This window comes from Leucoraja erinacea, unplaced genomic scaffold (assembly GCF_028641065.1).
Source record: "Leucoraja erinacea ecotype New England unplaced genomic scaffold, Leri_hhj_1 Leri_961S, whole genome shotgun sequence".
NCBI classification, from domain to species: domain Eukaryota; kingdom Metazoa; phylum Chordata; class Chondrichthyes; order Rajiformes; family Rajidae; genus Leucoraja; species Leucoraja erinaceus.
Window position 1 is genome coordinate 17,642 of NW_026576907.1, and position 15,164 is coordinate 32,805.

Genomic DNA, 15,164 nt, shown 5'->3' on the forward strand with positions numbered 1-15,164 from the left:
ACAGCACGGAAACAGGCCATCTCGACCCTTCTAGTCCGTGCCGAACACATAATCTCCCCAAGTCCCATATACCTGCACTCAGACCATAACCCTCCATTCCCTTCCCATCCATATAACTATCCAATTTATTTTTAAATGATAAAAACGAATCTGCCTCCACCACCTTCAATGGAAGCTCATTCCACACAGCTACCACTCTCTGAGTAAAGAAGTTCCCCTCATGTTACCCCTAAACTTCTGTCCCTTAATTCTGAAGTCATGTCCTCTTGTTTGAATCTTCCCTATTCTCAAAGGGAAAAGCTTGTCCACGTCAACTCTGTCTATCCCTCTCATCATTTTAAAGACCTCTATCAAGTCCCCCCTTAACCTTCTGCGCTCCAAAGAATAAAGCCCTAACTTGTTCAACCTTTCTCTGTAACTTAGTTGTTGAAACCCAGGCAACATTCTAGTAAATCTCCTCTGTACTCTCTCTCTATTTTGTTGACATCCTTCCTATAATTAGGCGACCAAAATTGTACACCATACTCCAGAATTGGCCTCACCAATGCCTTGTACAATTTTAAACATTACATCCCAACTTCTATACTCAATGCTCTGATTTATAAAGGCCAGCACACCAAAAGCTTTCTTTACCAACCTATCTACATGAGATTCCACCTTCAGGGAACTGTGCACAGTTATTCCCAGATATATCTTAGTCTACTTCTGAAGAAGGGTGTCGACTGGAGACGTCACCCATTCCTTCTCTCCAGAGCTGCTGCCTGTCCCGCAGAGTTACTCCAGCTTTTTGTGTCTATCTTCAGTTTAAACCAGCATCTGCAGTTCCTTCCTAGATAATTAATATATTGTTCTCCTGAGGTGACCCTTCAAGCTCCGTAGATATCGACCCATTCACTCTGCCTTCTTGCTGCCCATAGTCTGACCTCCTAATAAAATTTGAAGGAATCGCCTGTTCTTTCCCTCCACAAATGCTGCCAGACCCACTGACTTCCTCCAGCGCTTTGTGTTTTGCTGAAGATTCCAGCATCTGCAGTTCCTTGTGTCTCCACACAAAATCTACACTCCTCTGAGCACCACTGATTAAAATTCCCATCTTGTACTGACATTTTGGCTGTTGTCTTAATCCTCTTTTGGTAACTCCTCCCTCTCCCTCCAACCCACATCCTTCCCACCCTTAAGTTTTCTTCTGAACAAGGGCCCCGTCCCGAAACGTCACCTATTCCTTTTCTCCACAGATGATGTCCGACCCGCTGGATTACTCCAGCATTTTGTGTCTGAAATCTTCAGTTTTTCTTCTGTTCCCCCAAATAAACCTTCCCTAATATCACTCCATGCTCCTCAAGCTTCTAACCATATAACCATATAACAATTACAGCACGGAAACAGGCCATCTCGGCCCTACAAGTCCGTGCCGAACAACTTTTTTTCCCCTTAGTCCCACCTGCCTGCACTCATACCATAACCCTCCATTCCCTTCTCATCCATATGCCTATCCAATTTATTTTTAAATGATACCAACGAACCTGCCTCCACCACTTCCACAGGAAGTTCATTCCACACCGCTACCACTCTCTGAGTAAAGAAGTTCCCCCTCATGTTACCACTAAACTTCTGTCCCTAAATTCTGAAGTCATGTCCTCTTGTTTGAATCTTCCCTATTCTCAAAGGGAAAAGCTTGTCCACATCAACTCTGTCTATCCCTCTCATCATTTTAAAGACCTCTATCAAGTCCCCCCTTAACCTTCTGCGCTCCAAAGAATAAAGACCTAACTTATTCAACCTATCTCTGTAACTTAGTTGTTGAAACCCAGGCAACATTCTAGTAAATCTCCTCTGTACTCTCTGTATTTTGTTGACATCCTTCCTATAATTGGGCGACAAAATTGTACACCATACTCCAGATTTGGCCTCACCAATGCCTTGTACAATTTTAACATTACATCCCAACTTCTTTACTCATTTTGTGTCTGAAATCTTAAGTTTTCTTCTGTTCCCCCAAATAAACCTTCCCTAATATCTCTCCATGCTCCTCAAGCTTCTGATGGATCAATAGTCCTGTGGCTTAACGTGAAGTACTTTACTAAGTTGAAGATGTTATTGAAGTATGCTACTGTTGTTTCTCAGCTGTATCATATGGCATATCTTGTTTCTACCACTGATTTTAATGCCAAGTGTTCTCCTTTAGGGTAAACTTGGAGTACCTGGTCTACCTGGATACCCTGGTCGACAAGGCCCCAAGGTGAGAATCATTTTCAGTTTTGTTTATTGTCACGTGTACCGAGGTACAGTGAAAAGCTTTTGTTGCATGCTAACCAGCCAGCAGAAAGGCAATACATGATTACAATCGAGCCATATAGTGTACAGATACATGAGAAGCGAATAACGTTTAGTGCAAGGTAAAGCCAGTAAAGACCGATCAAAGTTTAGTTTGGTTTAGAGATACAGCGTGGAAACAGGCCCTTCGGACCACCGAGCCGACACCGACCAGCGATCCCCACATATTAACCCTATCGTACACACACGAGGGACAACCTACACTTTTACCAAGCCAATTAACCTTGTACGTCTTTGGAGTGTGGGAGGAAACCGGGGATCTCGGAGAATTTACAAACCCCATATAGACAGAACCCTTAGTCGGGATTGAACCCGGGTCTCTGGCGCTGCACGTATTGTAAGGCAGAAACTCTACCATTGCTCCACCATGCCGCCCCGGACAAAGATAGTCCGAGGGTCACCATTTCTATACCTTTTGTCCGATGGGAGAGGGGAGAAGAGGGAGTGGCCAGGGTGCAACTCGTCCTTGATTATGCTGTCGATCTTCAGTTTAAACCAGCATCCACAGTTCCTTCTTACACCTTTGTGTCTGCACTCCTCCCTCCCTCTGCTCTAAAACACTCCCCAGGGCCCTGCCATTCACTGTGTAAGTCCTTCCCTGGTTCGACACCTCGTATTTATCTGCATTAAACTCCGTCCGCCATTCCTCAGCCCACCTGCACAGCAGATCAAGATCCTGCTGTCATTTTTGATAACCATTTTCACTGTCTATGATACCACCCACTTATGTGTTGTCAGCAAACTTAACTAATCATGCCTTGGCATGTTTAATTCAAACTCATTGGTGTGAAATGTGATATGGATGCAATATCAATTCTGTTATTTTAATGACATTATATTCTATTATATATGTTATACGTACTATTTTAATATTGATGTGAATAATAATAGTGTGATATTGATGTGATATTAATTATGATATTTTAATGATATATTATTATTCGATAAAAATATATGATGTCATATATTAATATTGATGTGATATTAATATTCATGTGATTTTGATATGATCTTAATTCTATGATATTTTAATGATATATTATTATTCTATAATATATATTATGTTGTATATTAATATTGATGTGATATTAATATTCATGTGATTTTGATATGATCTTAATTCTATGATATTCTAATGATATACTATTATTCTATAATATATATGATGTCATATATTAATATTGATGTGATATTAATATTAGTGTGATATTGATGTGATATTAATTCCATTCCTTCATCGTCACTGTGTCTGAATCGCAGAACTACCTCCTTAACTTAAGTCAACAAAATAGAGAGAGTACAGAGGAGATACAGAGGAGATCTACTAGAATGTTGCCTGGGTTTCAGCAACTAAGTTACAGAGAAAGGTTGAACAAGTTAGGGCTTTATTCTTTGGAGCGCAGAAGGTTAAGGGGGGACTTGATAGAGGTTTTTAAAATGATGAGAGGGATAGACAGAGTTGACGTGGACAAGCTTTTCCCACTGAGAGTAGGGAAGATTCAAACAAGGGGACATGACTTGGGAATTAAGGGACAGAAGTTTAGGGGTAACATGAGGGGGAACTTCTTTACTCAGAGAGTGGTAGCTGTGTGGAATGAGCTTCCAGTAAAGGTGGTGGAGGCAGGTTCGTTTTTATAATTTAAAAATAAATTGGATAGTTATATGGACGGGAAGGGAATGGAAGGTTATGGTCTGAGCGCAGGTATATGGGACTAGGGGAGAATATGTGTTCGGCACGGACTAGAAGGGTCGAGATGGCCTGTTTCCGTGCTGTAATTGTTATTATATGGTTACATCTTTAACATTGCAGTGCGAGAACATACAGGCATACACGTGGAGAGAGGCCCTTTGGCCCACTGAGCCTGTGCTGACCACCAAGCAGTCATTATCTTCCATCGTACACTGATCCCATTTCATGCTCCCCTGGCATTCCCATCAACTCCCCTCTGATTAACATAGAAAATAGGTGCAGGATTAGGTCATTCGGCCCTTCAAGCCAGCACTGCCATTCAATATGATCATGGCTGATCATCCAGAATCAGTTTTTTCCCCAATATCCCTTGATTCCTTTCACCAGAAGCGTTAAATCTAACTCTCTCTTGAAAACATCCAGTGAATTAAGGGCCTGTCCTACTTGGCCGTCATTTACATGACAGGGCGGTAGTGGCTGACGTGCGACAGTCACGCATGTCATCACCAGTCATCATGTGTCTTCAAATATTTGATCTGCTCTGTAAGTAGAATTAGTCAGCGTACTGACAGCGCAGTGAAGAAAGCAAATGGCATGTTGTCTTTCATAGCAAAAGGATTTGAGTATAGGAGTAGGGAGGTTCTACTACTGCAGTTGTACAGGGTCTTGGTGAGACCACACCTGGAGTATTGCGTACAGTTTTGGTCTCCCTAATCTGAGGAAGGACATTCTTGCCATAGAGGGAGTGCAGAGAAGGTTCACCAGACTGATTCCTGGGATGTCAGGACTGTCTTATGAAGAAAGACTGGATAGACTTGGTTTATACTCTCTAGAATTTAGGAGACTGAGAGGGGATCTTATAGAAACTTACAAAATTCTTAAGGGGTTGGACAGGCTAGATGCAGGAAGATTGCTCCTGATGTTGGGGAAGTCCAGGACAAGGGGTCACAGCTTAAGGATAAGGAGGAAATCCTTTAAAACTGAGATGAGAAGAACTTTTTTTCACACAGAGAGTGGTGAATCTCTGGAACTCTCTGCCGCAGAGGGTAGTTGAGGCCACAGTTCATTGGCTATATTTAAGAGGGGGGTTAGATGTGGCCCTTGTGGCTAAGGGGATCAGAGGGTATGGAGAGAAGGCAGGTACGGGATACTGAGTTGGATGATCAGCCATGATCATATTGAATGGCGGTGCAGGCTCGAAGGGCCGAATGGCCTACTCCTGCACCTAATTTCTATGTTTCTATGTTTCTATACTCAAATCATCTCGCCATTCTAAGGATTGACTCATTTCTGGAGATCACGGCAGTTCTCCATCCATACTACATGGATCATCAATGTTCTCTGCCTGACCTGCTGAGTTACTCCAGCACCTTGTGCCTTTCCTTGGTAAACCAGCATCTGCAGTTCCTTGTGTCTAATATTGTACTTACCTTTCAGGCAATGGGGAATCACTGCCCCAGCGATATTGGGGCAAGTCCACTGAGACAGTGGTCTGGGCCGATCTAACCCTTGCTCTCTTTTCCCAGGGTTCGCTCGGTTTCCCGGGATTCGCAGGTACCAACGGGGAGAAGGGAGCTCGGGTAAGTGCCGAGAACAGTCCAAACTCCAGGAGAGGCTCTGTAACTGGAACCAATCCCTTACCTCACTCGACCTGAGTTTTCTTCTCTCTTTCCGACTTTCTTTTAGTTTCGTCCATTTCCACGCATTCACTTTCCCTGTCTCTCCCCGACCCTCTCTCCTGTTCTTATTTCCCCGCTATTCTCTTCAATATTTCTCCCCCTCATCCATGTACCCTTTCCTCTCTTCACTCAGATTCTGCCTCTTCAATGCCTTCTCCACCTCCATCTTCATGTCTTTCTCCATCAGTCTTCTTTCACTCAAGTCAAGTCAAGTCAAGTCAAGTCCACTCCTTCAAGTTCACAAGTCACTGGAGCTGAAACGAGTCTACTCCGTCATTCCATCATGGCTGATCACTGCCTCCTAATCCCATTTCCTGCCTTCTCCCCTTTACCCTTGAGCCCCGTTCTAATCAAGAATTTCTCTATCTCTGCCTTAAAAATATCTGCTGACTTCATCTCCAACTATCCACAGCTCTTTTACACCGGGGAGACTAAGCGGAGGTTGGGCGATCGTTTCGCCGAACACCTCCGCTCACAGTCCGCAATAACCAACCTGAACTCCCGGTGGCTCAGCACTTCAACTCCCCCTCCCATTCCCAATCCGACCTCTCTGTCCTGGGTCTCCTCCATTGCCAGAGTGAGCACCACCGGAAATTGGAGGAACAGCGCCTCATATTCCGCCTGGGCTGCTTGCGTCCTGATGGCATGAACGTTGAATTCTCCCAATTTTGCTAGCCCTTGCTGTCTCCTCCCCTTCCTTAACCCTCTAGCTGTCTCCTCCCACCCTCCTATCCGCCCGCCCTCGGGCTCCTCCCCCTCCCCTTTTCCTTCCTTCTCCCCCCCATCCCCCATCAGTCTGAAGAAGGGTTTCGGCCCGAAACGTCGCCTATTTCCTTCGCTCCATAGATGCTGCTGCACCCGCTGAGTTTCTCCAGCAATTTTGTGTACACTCTATAGCCCTTTACTCCTGTATTTCCCCCGTCTCTCTCTCTCTCTCTAGCTCTTTCTCTCTCTCTCCCTCTCCCTCTCCCTCTCCCCTCTCCCTCTCCCTCTCCCTCCCTCTCCCTCCCTCCATCTCACCCCTCCCCTCCCCCTTCCCCTCTCCCTCTCCCTCTCTCCTCTCTCCTCACTCACTCACATAGCGATCTCATTCTTCCTTCTTTCCACACAGGGATTGCAAGGCAAACTGGGACAAAGGGGACAACGTGGGCCCACAGTAAGTCTCACCTTTCCCATTCTGGATTGAAGTTTCTCTGGGTATAGTTGGCGGAGGCTGGCAGAGGCGTGGGTAATGAAGTAGAGTTTCAAAGTCTACAGAGACATTTATGCCAGTTGGAAGAGTGGGCTGAAAGATGGCAGATGGAGTTTAATGCTGATAAGTGTGAGGTGCTACATCTTGGCAGGACAAATCAAAATAGGACGTACATGGTAAATGGTAGGGAATTGAAGAATACAGTTGAACAGAGGGATCTGGGTATAACCGTGCACAGTTCCCTGAAGGTGGAATCTCATATAGATAGGGTGGTAAAGAAAGCTTTTGGTATGCTGGCCTTTATAAATCAGAGCATTGAGTATAGAAGTTGGGATGTAATGTTAAAATTGTACAAGGCATTGGTGAGGCCAATTCTGGAGTATGGTGTACAATTTTGGTCGCCTAATTATAGGAAGGATGTCAACAAAATAGAGAGTACAGAGGAGATTTACTAGAATGTTGCCTGGGTTTCAGCAACTAAGTTACAGAGAAATGTTGAACAAGTTAGGTCTTTATTCTTTGGAGCGCAGAAGGTTAAGGGGGGACTTGATAGAGGTCTTTAAAATGATGAGAGGGATAGACAGAGTTGATGTGTATAAGCTTTTCCCACTGAGAGGAGGGAAGATTCAAACAAGGGGACATGACTTGAGAATTAAGGGACAGAAGTTTAGGGGTAACATGAGGGGGAACTTCTTTACTCAGAGAGTGGTGGCTGTGTGGAATGAGCTTCCAGTGAAGGTGGTGGAGGCAGGTTCGTTTTTATCATTTAAAAATAAATGGGATAGTTATATGGACGGGAAGGGAATGGAGGGTTATGGTCTGAGCGCAGGTATATGGGACTAGGGGAGAATATGTGTTCGGCACGGACTAGAAGGGTCGAGATGGCCTGTTTCCGTGCTGTAATTGTTATATGGTTATTATATGGGTGGCCAAAGGAACCGGCGGGATGTGGACTGATTGGGACGATGGGCAGAGAAATGGCAGATGGAGTTTAACGTGGATGAATGTGAGGCACTGAACTTTGGCAGTTTCAGATCAGTTTAGTTTACTATCATGTGTACTGATGTACAGTGTAAAGCTTTTGTAGTGTGCCAAGCAGTCAGCGGAAAGACAATGCATGATTACAATCCAGCCATTCATAATGTTCTGATACATGATAAGGGAATAATGTTTAGTGCAAGGTAAAGCCAGCATAGTCCGATCAAGGATAGTCCGAGGGTCATCGCAGATGTAGACAGTAGTTCACATTAAATGTTTGCAGTAAACAGGTTGAATAAGTTAGGTCTTTATTCTCTGGAGTGCAGAAGGTTAAGGGGGGACCTGATAGAGGTCTTTAAAATGATGAGAGGGATAGACAGAGTTGACGGGGACAAGCTTTTCCCTTTGAGAATAGGGAAGATTCAAACAAGAGGACATGACTTGAGAATTAAGGGACTGAAGTTTAGGGGTAATATGAGGGGGAACTTCTTTACCCAGAGAGTGGTAGCGTTGTGGAATGAGCTTTCAGTGGAAGTGGTGGAGGCAGGTTCATTGGTATCATTTAAACATAAATTGGATAGGCATATGGATGAGAAGGGAATGGAGGGTTATGGTATGAGTGCAGGCAGGTGGGACTAAGGAAAAAAATTTGTTCCGCACGGACTTGTAGGGCCGAGATGGCCTGTTTCCGTGCTGTAATTGTTATATGGTTGTCTGGTTATATGGTTAGTATGTGGGGATCGCTGGTCGGCACGGACTCGGTGGGCTGAAGGGCCTGTCTTCATGCCTTATCTCTAAACTAAACTAAACCTCTTCATGTGCCAGGGGCTGGCCTTAGAGACATCAGAGGCTTGATCAGATAACAATGTTTCTCTCCTTTACTCTCCCAGGGACCGAGAGGTCAACGTGGACCAAGGGGAGCGACTGGCAAACCGGGATCAAAGGTGAGGATGGTGGGGGGAGGGGGGATCGGGAGCAGGGGGGGGGGAGGGAGACGACGGGATGGAGATCCCATTATCACCAAATGCATGATTAGCAAGATGGATTCAACAGTGGCTGAATGGGAGAAGCCAGAGGGTAATGGTGGATGGTTGTTTATCAGGTTGGAGGCAGGTGACTAGTGGGGTGCCTCAGGGATCTGTGTTGGGTCCTTTGTTGTTTGTCATGTACATCAATGATCTGGATGAAGGTGTGGTAAATTGGATTAGTAAGTATGCAGATGATACCAAGATAGGGGGTGTTGTGGATAATGAAGAGGATTTCCAAAGTCTACAGAGTGATTTAAGCCATTTGGAAAAATGGGCTGAAAGATGGCAGATGGAGTTTAATGCTGATAAATGTGAGGTGCTACACCTTGGCAGGACAAATCAAAATAGGACGTACATGGTAAATGGTAGGGAATTGAAGAATACAGTTGAACAGAGGGAGCTGGGTATAACCGTGCATAGTTCCTTGAAGGTGGAATCTCATATAGATAGGGTGGTAAAGAAAGCTTTTGGTATGCTAGCTTTTATAAATCAGAGCATTGAGCATAGAAGCTGGGATGTAATGTTAAAATTGTACAAGGCATTGGTGAGACCAAATCTGGAGTATGGTGTACATTTGGTCGCACAATTATAGGAAGGATGTCAACAAAATAGAGAGAGTACAGAGGAGATTTACTAGAATGTTGCCTGGGTTTCAACAACTAAGTTACAGAGAAAGGTTGAATAAGTTAGGTCTTTATTCTCTGGAGCGCAGAAGGTTAAGGGGGGACTTGATAGAGGTCTTTAAAATGATGAGAGGGATAGACAGAGTTAATGTGGAGAAGCTTTTCCCTTTTGAGAACAGGGAAGATTCAAACAAGAGGACATGACTTCAGAATTAAGGGACAGAAGTTTAGGGGGTAATATGAGGGGGAACTTCTTTACTCAGAGAGTGGTAGCGGTGTGTGGAATGAGCTTCCAGTGAAGGTGGTGGAGGCAGGTTCGTTTTTATCATTTAAAAATAAATTGGATAGTTATATGGATGGGAAGGGAATGGAGGGTTATGGTCTGAGTGCAGGCAGGTGGGACTAGGGGAGATTATGTGTTCAGCACGGACTTGTAGGGCCGAGGTGGCCTGTTTCCGTGCTGTAATTGTTATATGGTTATTATATGGTTAATTCAGCAGCTCAGGCATCATCTCCAGAGAATACAAGGGCCCCGACCCGAAATGTCACCAATCCTTTTTCTCCGGAGCTGCTGCCTGACCCACTGAGACACTCCAGCACTTTGGGTCTATCTCTGCAAACTTGGATTGGTTGAGACACTTCTTCAGTTGGGAGGGAGGGGATGGATGGAGGGAGGGAGGGAGGGAGAGAGGGATGGAGGGAGAGATGGAGGGAGAGGGAGGGAGGGAGGGAGGGAGGGAGAGTGGGAGGGAGGGAGAGATGGAGAGATAGAGAGGGAGAGAGGGAGGGAGGGAGGGAGGGAGGGAGGGAGGGAAGAGAAAGAGGGAGAGATGGAGGGAGGGAGGGAGGGATGAAGGGATGGATGGAGGGAGGGAGGGAGGGATGGAGGGAGGGATGGAGGGATGGAGGGATGGAGGGAGGGAGGGAGGGATGGAGGGAGGGAGGGATGGAGGGAGGGAGGGAGAGGAATGGAGGGAGGGAGGGATGGAGGGAGGGAGGGAGGGATGGAGGGAAGGGATGGAGGGATGAAGGGATGGAGGGAGGAAGGGAGGGAGGGAGAGAGAGGGAGGGAGAGAGGGAGGGAGGGAGGGAGAGGTGGAGAGGAGGGATGAAGGGAGGGAGGGAGGGAGGGAGGGAGGGGGAGGGAGGGAGGGAGGGAGGGGGGAGAGGGGAGGGAGGGAGGGAGGGAGGGAGGGAGGGAGGGAGGATGGAGGGAGGGAGGGAGGGAGGGAGGGATGGAGGGATGGAGGGAGAGGGAGAGAGGGAGAGATGGAGGGAGGGAGGGAGGGAGGGAGGGAGGGAGGGGGAGGAGAGGAGAGGGAGGGATGGTGTTACTGAGGTCCGTACACTGGATGTGGAGTCGTGTATCGTATCAACAAAGACCAGGTGAGACACCGTGGCCGCTGATGTTGATCTTTCCTCTTCCAACAGGGAACGTCAGGGACTGATGGACCTCCTGGGCCTCTTGGTGAAAGGGTGAGTCCGTCTTCATCCACCAGTTAGTACCAGCCGGTGCCGGCACATCGTGAAGGGGGCAACAGTCCATTGTTGCCTCAGCTAACCCTGGTTCAATCCTGACCATGGGTGCTGTCTGTATGGAGTTTGTACGTTCTCCCTGTGACTGCGTGGAGTCATGCAGTGTAGAAACAGGCCCTTCGGCCCAACTCGCCCATACCAACCAACATGTCCCATCCACACTAGTCCCACTTGCCTGCATTTGACCCATATCCCTCTAAACCTGTCCTATCCATGCACCTGTCTAAATGTTTCTTATGATAGTCCCAGCCACAACTACCTCCATTGGCAGCTCATTCCATACACTCATTACTCTTTGTGTAAAAGAGTTACTCCTCAGGTTCCTATTAAATCTTCCCCCCTCTTACCTTAAACCTATCTCCTCTGGTTCTCGATTCCCCTGCTCTGGGCAAGACACTGGGCATTTATCCGATCTATTCCTGTCATTTTTTTGTGCACCTCTATACAATCACTCCTCATCCTCCGAGCCTACTCAACCTCTCCCTGTGGCTCAGACCCTCTAGTCCTGGCAACATCCTCGGAAATCTTCTCCGCAGCCTTTCTACCTTGACAACATCTTTCCAATAACATGGTGCCCAGAACTGAACACAATACAATAATGTGGCCTCTTGAATGAATGAATGGATGAATGATGATGAATGAATGAATGATTGATTGAATGAATGAATGAATGATTGATTGAATGAATGAATGAATGAATGAATGAATGAATGAATGAATGAATGAATGAATGAATGATTGAATGAATGAATGAATGAATGAATGAATGAATGAATGATTGAATGATTGAATGAATGAATGAATGAATGAATGATTGAATGAATGAATGAATGAATGAATGAATGAATGAATGAATGAATGATTGATTGAATGAAATGAATGAATGATGAATGAATGATTGAATGAATGAATGAATGAATGATTGAATGATTGAATGAATGATGAATGAATGAATGAATGAATGAATGAATGATTGAATGAATGAATGAATGAATGAATGATTGAATGAATGAATGATTGAATGAATGAATGATTGAATGATTGAATGAATTGAATGAATGAATGAATGAATGATGAATGAATGATTGAATGAATGAATGAATGAATGAATGAATGATTGAATGTATGAATGATTGAATGAATTGAATGAATGAATGAATGAATGAATGAATGAATGAATGAATGAATGAATGAATGAATGAATGAATGAATGATGAATGAATGAATGAATGAATGAATGAATGAATGAATGAATGAATGAATGAATGAATGAATGATTGAATGAATGAATGATTGAATGATTGAATGAATGAATGATTGAATGAATGAATGATGAATGAATGATGATTGAATGAATGAATGATGAATGAATGAATGAATGAATGAATGAATGAATGAATGATTGAATGAATGAATGCATGAATTTTTGTCACCTGTTTCAAGTCACAGTGAAACTGTTTGCTTACACACTGAAGGTATGCAAATAGTCACCACATAAAGGGTGTTTACAATAGTTACAATGTACCTCTGTGCCAGGTCCCCCTTTATTCTCTCCCCCTCCCCCCACACACAGCGGCCCCCACACGTTTCCTCCTTTGTTGCTTCCCTCGGCCACACCTCCATGTGGTTGGTCCTCATCCGTCGGTTTCCGCCATCTTCGACCGCCGCACCGACCTCTCCATTATCGTCACTGGGTCCTCTCCGACCCAGGCCCCAGCCCCGGGCTCCGACCCAGGCCCCAGCCCCCAACCCAGGCCCCAGCCCCGGGCTCCGACACAGGCCCCAGGCCCCAGCCCCGGGCTCCGACCCAGAGGCCTTTGGCCGCAGGCTTCGTCGACCCATGTGGCTCCACCTCGGACCCGCGAGGCTCTTCACAGTCTCATCTAACTGAAGCCGGATCTCCCAACTCCAGCTGCTCAACCTCTCCCTGTAGATCAGGCCCTTGAGTCCTGGCAACATCCTGGTGAAGAGTGAATGTCCACGTTAGGTTCGGGGGTGGACATGTGAGTGAGGGGGTGGATGAACCTTGTGTCTGGTGGAGTTAGCGTGCTTCAACGGGTGTCTGGGTGTTGTTGGGGCAGGTGCTGCTGGTAACATCCACCTACTGTGTGCTCCATTATAAAGCAGTAATCTTCTTCCTCTGATTCCACACAGGGACTTCCTGGACCACAAGGACCTACTGGATTCCCCGGACCAAAGGGACCTCACGTGAGTGGATCACATCCGTGACCAGATCCTACCGTGTGTACTGCTCATGCACACCACATGCACACATATGCACAGACCTGTGCATGTGTACACACTCACACACACACACACACACACACACACACACACACACACACACACACACACACACACACCACACACACACACACACACACACACACACACACACACACACACACACACAAAGCTTTTCCCTTTGAGAATAGGGAAGATTCAAACGAGAGGACATGACTTCAGAATTAAGGGACAGAAGTTTAGGGGTAATATGAGGGGGAACTTCTTTACTCAGAGAGTGGTAGCGGTGTGGAATGAGCTTCCAGTGGAAGTGGTGGAGGCAGGTTCACTGGTATCATTTAAAAATAAATTGGATAGGCATATGGATGAGAAGGGAATGGAGGGTTATGGTATGAGTGCAGGCAGGTGGGACTAAGGGTAAAAAGTTGTTCGGCACGGACTTGTAGGGTTGAGATAGCCTGTTTCCGTGCTGTAATTGTTATATGGTTATATGGTTAAGAGTTGCGGTGCTGGCTCGAAGGGTCAAATGGCCCATCCTTGCACTACTTCCTATGTTTCTAATGGACACTCAAACGTACACACATGCAAACACGGGATGGGTGCACTCGCAGTGCAGTAGTGGGAGCAGGTGGGCATTGCGTTCTTCAGGAGTAACATGGCATAGGTGCCATCCGAGCCAGGTCCCTGGTCTACTCAAGTCAAGTCAAGTCAAGTTTATTTGTCACATACACATACGAGATGTGCAGTGAAATGAAAGTGGCAATGCTCGCAGACTTTTGTGCAAAAGACAAACAACAAAACAACCAAACAAATTATAAACACAATCATAACACACATATTCTTTTACATAATAAATAATGGAAGGAAAAACGTTCTGTAGAGTTAGTCCCTGGTGAGATAGGCGTTTACAGTCCGAATTGCCTCAGGGAAGAAACTCCTTCTCAACCTCTCCGTTCTCACCGCATGGCAACGGAGGCGTTTGCCTGACCGTAGCAGCTGGGACAGTCCGTTGCAGGGGTGGAAGGGGTCTCCCATGATTTTATTTGCTCTGGAGTTGTACCTCCTGTTGTATAGTTCCTGCAGGGGGGCGAGTGAAGTTCCCATAGTGCGTTTGTCCAGCCGACCGCACTACTCTCTGCAGAGCCTTCTTGTCCTTGGCAGAGCAATTCCCAAACCAGATGGTAATGTTCCCGGACAAGATGCTTTCCACCGCCGCTGCGTAGAAGCACTGGAGGATCCTCGGAGACACTCTGAATTTCCTCAATTGCCTGAGGTGGTAAAGGCGCTGCCTTGCCTTACTCACGAGTGCTGATGCGTGTGATGCCCATGTCATATCCTCTTGCAGCGTACACCATTCACCACCCCGTCCAGTGACCAGGTGAACCCTGGGCATCATGAATACCCCACTCACAATGCAGATGGTGGACCGTATGGGTAGAACTGGTGTTGAGCACCCAGCGGGGCAGCACCCATAGGTGCCCACCCTTTGCACCGTTCTTTGGGCAGCCCAGGAGCGGCCCCACCATTTGGGACGTCTGAATCACACGGTTACCATGTAGTTTGTTGTCACGTGTATCGAGGTACAGTGGAAGCTCTTGTTATGCGCTGACCAGTCAGCAGAAAGACTATACATTAGGGATTGCTACACACTGTCCCAGATTAACTCCGCTCCCTTCCATCAACAGGGACCTCCAGGGAAGGACGGACTGCCAGGCCATCCCGGGCAGAGAGGGGAAGTGGTGAGTAGATCCATGATACAGCTTTCGAGCGCGGGACCTGGGCAATGGGAAGCTATTGGGTTGGTTAATGTACCGGGTTAGGGAGTTTCGTGGGACGTTTTTTTTACAATAGAGTAACATT

The 15,164-nt window shown here is 46.2% G+C and overlaps 1 protein-coding gene across 1 annotated transcript in view; it reads left to right on the forward strand.

The window, feature by feature from the left end:
• LOC129695152 (collagen alpha-2(XI) chain-like) overlaps window positions 1-15,164 on the forward strand; it is a gene marked incomplete at both ends in the record, with an annotated part of 61,402 nt that overhangs the window by 17,587 nt on the left and 28,651 nt on the right. The window contains 7 exons of the mRNA XM_055631919.1: window positions 2,186-2,239; window positions 5,551-5,604; window positions 6,815-6,859; window positions 8,764-8,817; window positions 10,956-11,000; window positions 13,215-13,268; window positions 14,990-15,043. Of these exons, the coding sequence (XP_055487894.1) occupies window positions 2,186-2,239; window positions 5,551-5,604; window positions 6,815-6,859; window positions 8,764-8,817; window positions 10,956-11,000; window positions 13,215-13,268; window positions 14,990-15,043 (360 nt within the window). The remainder of the gene's footprint in view (window positions 1-2,185; window positions 2,240-5,550; window positions 5,605-6,814; window positions 6,860-8,763; window positions 8,818-10,955; window positions 11,001-13,214; window positions 13,269-14,989; window positions 15,044-15,164) is intronic.